The sequence below is a fragment of the Natator depressus genome, chromosome 3, assembly GCF_965152275.1.
Source record: "Natator depressus isolate rNatDep1 chromosome 3, rNatDep2.hap1, whole genome shotgun sequence".
NCBI lineage: Eukaryota > Metazoa > Chordata > Testudines > Cheloniidae > Natator > Natator depressus.
Genome location: NC_134236.1, coordinates 166599858 through 166608297, shown reverse-complemented (window position 1 = coordinate 166608297; position 8440 = coordinate 166599858). Strand labels below are relative to the sequence as shown.

Here is an 8440-nt window from a genome sequence, read left to right as displayed (position 1 = left end):
GTTTTTCTTTCTAGAAAGGAAGAATATTGGCCGACGTGTTATCCCATTGGAATTAATCACAATGCAGTTCACATTACAACATGCAAAGTAACATGTGTAATGCAGCCTGACGTGAAGAAGTTAGTAGTAACACCACAAAAGGAATGAGTTATGAATAGTTCCAATGCATTATGAGTATAGTGGTTCTCTGGGAACACTGTATTATGAATAGACCTCTCCAACCTCTCTGGGGCTCATTTAATCAAGATATTTGAGAACTGATCCCTGCAGTTTGTTTCACTGGGTTGGAAGTGAACCCACCTTTGAAGATTCACTGGGAGGCTTGGGGTCAATGACTTTAAGCCTTTAAAGGAAACTCCCAGCCCGCTAGAGCAAATCTAAGAACCTCTTGCCTCCTACCTTATATGTCTTTAGGGAGAGAGGTGACTGGAGTTGTCACGCAGCTGTTGAGGGTTCACGGTGTTTTCCACGGCATACTGTATGGAAAACTCTCCTCACCTGTTTGAAGAAATCTAACCTGCATGGGCTTAGGTTTACTGGCACAGGCCAAACTTGAACCCAGGCTGTTGCATTTGTGCTGAACATTTTCCACAGCTGTAACTGCGAGGCAGAATCCTGGAGGCAAACTAACTCAGGCCCTTCTGAGCAGGTGGCTAACTACATATCTAGGGGCGTCACTGATTTTATCAGATATCTTTCTTACCCTTTTGTAACATTGGGTCAATCGCTCCCTAACCACAGATTTAGGTGTCTCCATACCCCATTTGGGCAATACCAAGTACCAGCAGCTGGAATTGAACAAACAGTAAGGGCAACACTTTCTACAGCAACACCAGAAAGAGACAGGCAGGGGATCTCTTGTAAATATTTCATTAAGCAGTGAAACACAGAAAGATGTTGTCTGAAAACAGATTCATTTTTCTGAACAGACAATAAGGTAGGGAAATAGTCATCTTAATCCCCGGTAATTATTGCTGTGATAGAATGTCCCCAAAACACACTTTCTCCATGTAGCCCCTTGAATAAGAAGTTTCTGCAGCATGTGTGTGGGGGGCGGGTGGGGAGAAGATAGGTGTTTAGGGCCAAATTCTGCCCTCAGATGCACGTACATAGCTCCCACTGATCACATGTCTGTCTGATGGGAAAATTTAGAATGCTAGTGTGTCATCTCAGTGAGATAGGTCTAGTGCTTTATAACATGAGGTGAAGCATGTGAATTTTCAGGCCAAGTATTTTTGGGGTTCTTTCTAAAGTTATTAGGCAAAAATCGGACTTAGGCTAGAATATTGGTTAATCATAGGCCCCCATTTTGCAATGTGATGGACATGGGTGGAGCCCTCTGCACCTGCATGGCACCCTGCTGAATTGGACTCTGTGTGATTGCTACTGTCTGCTCACATGCATCCCGCAGCAGGGATCAGATGCATCCCTGAGAACTTCTACTTGTGTATATTAATTCCTGCCATGAGGAGACCCATCATCTCAATGGGAGTACTCACAGTAGCAAGCACTACATCTAGTAGAAAGTGTTTGCCTTGCTGTGTCTATAGCTATGGAGCTGTGGCTCCATAATACATTGTTTTTCTGTAAATCTGTGGTCCCAGGGAATCTGGAAATGGCATACCCCTGCTAGCTAGCTGTTTGACTTAACCATGGAATTAGACCAACACTCAGAAAACAAATGGGTTAGACAGAGCCCAGTTCTCTCACAACTTCATGCATGACACACCCATTGAAGAGTTTGAGTTTTTATTGGTAGGTTTCTGAAGGAAAAAAAAAAGGAACGACTAGAATGGCTCCCAAGGAGGGTGACTTGTGGGAGTTCCATGCACAGAGCAGCTACAGAATCAGGCCATTAGCTGATGGCTTGTTTGTTTGTTTTTTAAACTATGAACAACCGTTCATGGATATCCTATTTCTCTGAGAGCTTTCAGCACTGGTTCTTACCAAAGTTAAACACAGATATTCAGAGGTTCATGCGCCTTTCAATGCATGTATAATTTTCATGTGAATTCTCATGCAGAGACTTTACCCATAAGTACATGGGTAAAATTTCATGACGAGATTTATCTCCTTTAAGACAATTGCTGTTGTTTCGCCCCCCACACACCCTTCCTCTGCTAATTATATCTTATAAGTCCCTCACTATCTAAATCCAGACATTAACATTTCGTTACCTACATTCTGTAGTCAGACGTTGCAAAGATATCTAACACATGTTATAAAAGTTATTACTATGGTACTATATATAAACAGCTTTGCATAAGAGAATAGAAGTCTGCCATATTTAGAAAATGCAGGTGCTATGTAAGCCCCTTTTTGAAAGAAAGAACTTAGTTCAGTTTCCTTTGAAGAACCAGAGACTTGAAACTGAAAACTTTATTAATGCCATTGTCTCCTTGTATCAGCAGGTTCCAGAGAGATTCCTGGAAGTGGCTCAGATCACGTTACGAGAGTTTTTCAATGCCATTATCGCAGGCAAAGATGTTGATCCTTCCTGGAAGAAGGCCATATACAAGGTCATCTGTAAGCTGGACAGTGAGGTCCCTGAGATTTTCAAATCCCCAAACTGCCTACAAGAGCTTCTTCATGAGTAGAGAGTTCAAAAACTATTTATGAATGTATGAGAAGTAGCAGTCCCCTTTTGATGCCCAAGTTGTGTGTGTCTTTATTTTAATTTCCTGTATAGGTATATCATATACATATATATGTGTATGAAATCAGACTATAGGGGGCTTTTTTTTTTTGGTCAGTTATAAGGGGGAATAGTTATTTTACTTCACCCTTCAGTTTACTTTTGCCCAAGACCCTTAACATTTGGAGAATAAATGGGGTTAATTTTCAGGGAGAAGAATTTTGAAGTGTGTAAAAGCCTGTCTTAGCAAGTTAGGGCATTATGTTTAAAAATGCTTTGTCAGATTTATTGCTTGCTGCAAAGTGGCATTTTGTCTGAGTGAGACTCATGTCACGGCACAATATTACAAACAATGAAGTTTATATTATGTTTATACTGCTAAAGGTCTGAACTCTGTGAAGTTACTTCATAAGCTTAGAGCATTATTTTATTTTATTTTACTTTGCTTTTTAACAAATAAGGTAGATTTTGTTTCTTATTTTTAAAAACTACAAAGATCCATTTTAGGTTCTCACTCCAAAAAGTGATACCCCAAAAAGGCAAACCCTATTCTTCAAGCTTTCCCTTACAGGAATAACATGCACCCTACCCCAGTAATTAACATGCCAGGTAATTTTTTTTTTATTGAGGCAAAGCAATTTTGCACAAAACAGATACTATTCTTGCAGGGGGAAGCCAGTAATTCATGCACAATATTGTATCAACCACACTAATTTTATAATATGGTCAGCTTATTAAAACGGAAGCATTTCACTCTCCATAAAGTAAAAACAAAACCTTTCATCATTCTATATTGCTGTGTCTTGGTCATATTTTAATTGGCTCTTAGCTCTTGACATTTATTCTTTGCACAGTTTTTTTTCCAGGCATAAAAAGATTGCTGCCTATATTTGATAGTTAGTATTTTGCCCTGAAAAGCAATTTTTTGAATTACCTTTATATAGCAAAAGAAAGCATTTTAGCCCAAAACTGCTGAGGCAAAAAGGCCCTTTGTTTGTAGCTGTAAAATATAATCAATCTTTACCTAGTCGCAAGTATAAAAATAACATTTTTATAAAAATCCAGTTAACCATACACAAAATTTACAGTAGTGTACTGTTGGCTATGCAGAGTTAAGATAGCCAAATTTAATTTTTGCATTACAGTTAAGTGCATCATCAAAAACAAATCTGTCTGATCAGAGTGCCACACTTGTGTTCTAAAGCAGAAGATGGTGTTGACCAAAATATGAGTACAGTGTAAAGTATACGAAAGTTTTGGATTCATCTGAATGATATGTCACAATATGTGAACATAATGCAAGAAAGCTAGCTGCTAGTTTTTGTGCTTTCTTCAGTGGTTCTCCTTTTTATTTTCACATTTTCAAAAACGTATAGTGTCCAATAGTTTGGGGTTGTTGGGTTTTTTTAAAGATACTATGTATTTGTTATTTTTTCTGTCATCTTTTGCACAGATGCAGTAAGAATTTATTGTTATTTTGAATTCTATTTTCCCCTTAGGTAATTTGATACAAATCTAGAGAAAGTTACAAAATAGCCAGTAATATTTAGACTGTCTAGGACATCAATATTTTATTTCTTTAACTTTATTTTAAAATTGCATTTTGACTTTGGAGAGTGAAAGTTTACCCGTGTGACTAAAGAGCTGACCTGATCATTGCAATTTCACTTCATTTACAAATACTGCTGATAGACAGAAATGTATGAAAGCAATTATTGTCAGCACAAAGCCTTAAAAACCTGCTGACTTCAAATTAAACAGCACAATCCTGCGATGCCCTGTCATTATTTTCAAGTACTGGCAGTATCTGTGGAGTATAGGCAATGCAGACAATAGCATGGGATGAAGTGCCAACATTTTCACTATGCATTAAAAGCAAAACAAATCTTCTTGATCTTAAACTCCCTGTGAGTACCTAATACTGTAGGCATCCATACAGTAGACAGCATGTGTCATTCTTTTATTTTGTGCATGATTTGGTAACTATTACACTTCGTAAAGATGTAAATCCAATCAATTCCAAGTAAGAAAGAAGGAAAATTGTGTTCATGCACTTTTTTTTTTCTTTTTTATTGTTATGGGAGGAAGTGGCATAAAATGCTCAAGTTCTAAGACAATTAGTTCTTCACTGGCAACCCATCAAATACAAAATATAACACTGCATTGCCTCCTTGGACATAAAAAAGTAAAGCCATACTTTAGTCATACTGCATGGACACATTACTAGATACCATCTTGATCTGTGATATAACCATTACTTTTATTATATTATATTATATTATTATTATTTTATTATATTATTTGGCTCCAATGTGATTCTAATAATCTAAATGAGTGAAACTGTGTACTCAACACTAGATGTTGTTGCATTTATTTATTTATTTATAAATAGCATAATCTCAATAGTAAATGAGGCATAGGAATTAAGAGTAGAAATTTCATTTTAAAGAGAGAAAAAAATCAGTTTTTTGACCTGGAAAAAAAAATTGGATCATTGCAGTTATGGTGATTTTACTGCATTATAGCCATATTGCCTTTGTGCCTCCCGATGCATTTAAAAATATAAAGATAAATATATGGCATAACTCTTACTAAATTGTAAATAGAAATAAGAATCTTTCAAACAATCTCAATACTGTTTACTTAAAAACAATGGCTAAAAGGCAGGAGGCTACTTTTGTTGTAACAAAAAAAGTTTACGTAGGGAAAGAATTTAAAAATCCATGTAGAAATCCCATTTTGCCATTCATTTACTGCTAATTCAGATTTATTTCTGCATATAAACTTGAGGTTGTAGTCTGTGCCTAGACCTTAAATGCACCAGCGGAAGGATTAAAAAAATCCTTCAAAATACCAGTTTTTTCCCCACAAGTACAATTGTTCTTGTGCCTTCTGTGGCTTACACTTTTCATCTTTTAAACATTATTTTTCAATTACTACAGCTGCAATAAACACTAGATTTTTTTTTCCGGCTGTTTGACATAATGTTGATAGCTATGCATATTTTGTGTCTTTTTAAAAAATTAAAAAAAAAACAAACAAAACAAAGCAGGAGAATACGTTTTTGAAGAAGAGAATTTTTAGAACAGTTTGATAATGCAAATTATTTTTTTCTCAATTGTTTGAGCAGCATTCAAGTTTTGAAAATTCTTGTAGAAGCCAATTTTTTGTAAATGTGGTGCAAATCTTGTGTTTTCTTAGCATATTGAAAAGTAGTATAGAAGCAATATTTCATACGCAATATCTATGTGTATAGATATACACACACATATACATACATGGAGACATTACATAGTTATGTTTGTATGTATATACACACATAAAATATGCGTATGAAGTGAAAAGCTTACCTTTTTCCTATCTAGATTAAGAACCTATTTTAGACATTTGTTATGTTTTGTGAAAAGAATGTTCTATTTGAAATTACAAAACATTTAATTCTTACTGTATCTCTGGTTGTTTAATGGGAACGTTTCACACTAAATGGTAAACATGTGGAAGATGTTAGAATGTAGTAATTATTTAAGGAAGTGTTCACCCATGTATTCCTGAGGTTTGCTTTGTGCCTCTGAGTATTATTTAATTAAAAGTGTTTTAAGTTTGCAGAATCTTTGTTACTGTACCAGGTATGTGGGTGAACATCGAAAACTGAGGGGAACTTTTATAAAGCAATGTAAATATTCAATCTTATGGTTGTTCTTGCATAAAGACATAAGATTTTAATAACTACATTCTGAAAACATCTGCTGAAATTTATAAGAAACACTACAGTAACTGTATAGATAGTTGAAAGCATTCTTGAATATCCAGCTCTCTACTTTTAAATGATAAGTCTCTTTCATCAGCTGTCAAGGGCATAGGTGATACAGTTTCTGTACAATTACACAATTTTTTTCTATGTACATGAAGTCATTTAATAGCAAAATGTTTTTTCCACAGGTTAATGTTAACTAAGAAATAAGGGTGAAGATTTAGTGGCTTTAAAGATAGGATTTTCACCAGCAGCATTGAAAGATATATATATAGATAGATATATATATATAGAAAAAATGGAAAGTGGTTTACAAAACCCCCAAAATGAGCACTGTACATGAGAAGTGAAAGCAAAAATTATATTTGCCATGTGTATTATATAGAAATCATTGGTGTTAATAGTGCAAATGTTTCCTTCTGGTACCAACTATGTGTTTGAAAATTCCAATAAGCATTGTTTTCAAAAAGCTCCCCTTAAGGAATGTAACTGGTTTATATGAGTAAGCAGTTACTGTATTGCACTTAAATGTTCTGTTGAAGGAAATGCAATTTTGTTTTCTGTAGAACTGTTGGTTGTAAACCATCTATAAACTGAAGCTGAAAATGCTCATATTTAGAGCTGGGATGAAAACTGGTGTTTAACCTTTGCATCTTCTTAAGAATATCTTCTTTAATGTATGAAAGGTGGTGGCACTGTGACTTTTTAGTCTCTTCAAATGAGCCACAATCATCTCTCTCCTTTAAGCAGCCACCTTCAGAAATGCACAATTGTACTAGGATATGTAGAAGCAAATCTAGAAGAAACAACAAGTTTATATTTTACCTAAAACCCATCCTTGCTGCAAATTTTAAAATGCATTAAAGTACTGCTCAAGTGGGGAAAAAACCCAACAACAAATACTATAACAAGAATTTGTTATTTTTCATGTAATATGAAATCAGGAGTCAGAAAAATGCATCTTAAGTTGGTTTTACTGCTGCCCAGAAGAGACAAAGGTTAAAGTTTAAACTGATATTGTCCCAGCCATTACTCATATGTATATAGTTACAAAAGTGACAAAACACTGCCTTTATATTATTTAGCAATATGTTGTAAATAGCATTATTAAGCTCTTTTTTGTAATAAAGACCCTTTAATTTGAAGATAGAACAATAACTGAACTGATAAAGTCGATTTTTGATTTTTTTTTAAATTTTATTTTTTAGCTAGAGGCAATTTCAACTGTGGATTTTTTGTTGTTGTCTATTGTTCTGAAGACTTTGCATAATTTATTGGTTTAATTTATCCTAATTTATTTGATGAAGGTGTACAATTTTGTATTACCAAGGATGTACTGTAATATTAATTGATGATATGATAAAAACAATAAGACTCCCCTGTCCATATGGAAAAAAAAGTGCAGTAGACAATTGATTGAAAAAAAGTTACAATTCTAGCTTGGCAGCTACTAAATTAAAAAGAAAAGAAACAGGAAAAAAAATTGGGTGGGGATTTTATTTTGTGTGTTTTAAGCTTTTGTATACTCTCCAGACTTTTACCTTTTTGCTTTGTACCACTTAAAGGATACAGTAGTTCAATTGCCTTGTGTGCCTTCCATCTTCTCTAAACTGAATGTATGTGCAGTATATATGCAAGCTTGTGCAAAATAAAATATAAATTACAAGCTCATTGCCATTGTTTATATTTCTTTCTAAAAATATTTCTTTATTAAGTCCCAAAACAAAATGTGAATCACTGGAATCAATTTACTGTGAGAGATTGCAATCCCACTTACGGTTACTCTCCCCCACCACCGTCACAATTTGGAATTATGTGTTAATGAAACCTGCCACCTATCTTACAAAACTAATATATATTTCCTGTGGCATTTGGGGTGCCTACAGTAAACAGCTATAGTCTGTTCCTACAACTTGCTGCTGTTATAATGGCACCTTAGGCCCGGATCCTGTAAACGTGTATGCACATTCTTAACTTTAAGCACGTAAGTCATATTCATGTACTTAAACACAAAGAAACCCTATAAATTCTTCATCCCACAAATAGTTATGCAC

General features: G+C 34.8%; 1 protein-coding gene across 3 annotated transcripts in view; it reads left to right on the top strand.

The window, feature by feature from the left end:
* Positions 1 to 8004, top strand: part of PROX1 (prospero homeobox 1) — a 54030-nt gene extending 46026 nt beyond the window's left edge. For 2 of the 3 annotated variants that reach the window (XM_074949268.1, XM_074949269.1), the window contains exon 5: positions 2409 to 8004. In XM_074949268.1, coding sequence (XP_074805369.1) covers positions 2409 to 2597 — 189 coding nt within the window. In that variant the 3' untranslated portion in view covers positions 2598 to 8004. The remainder of the gene's footprint in view (positions 1 to 2408) is intronic. The other variant, XM_074949270.1, reaches the window with a different exon arrangement.
* The last annotated feature ends 436 nt before the right edge of the window (positions 8005 to 8440 follow it).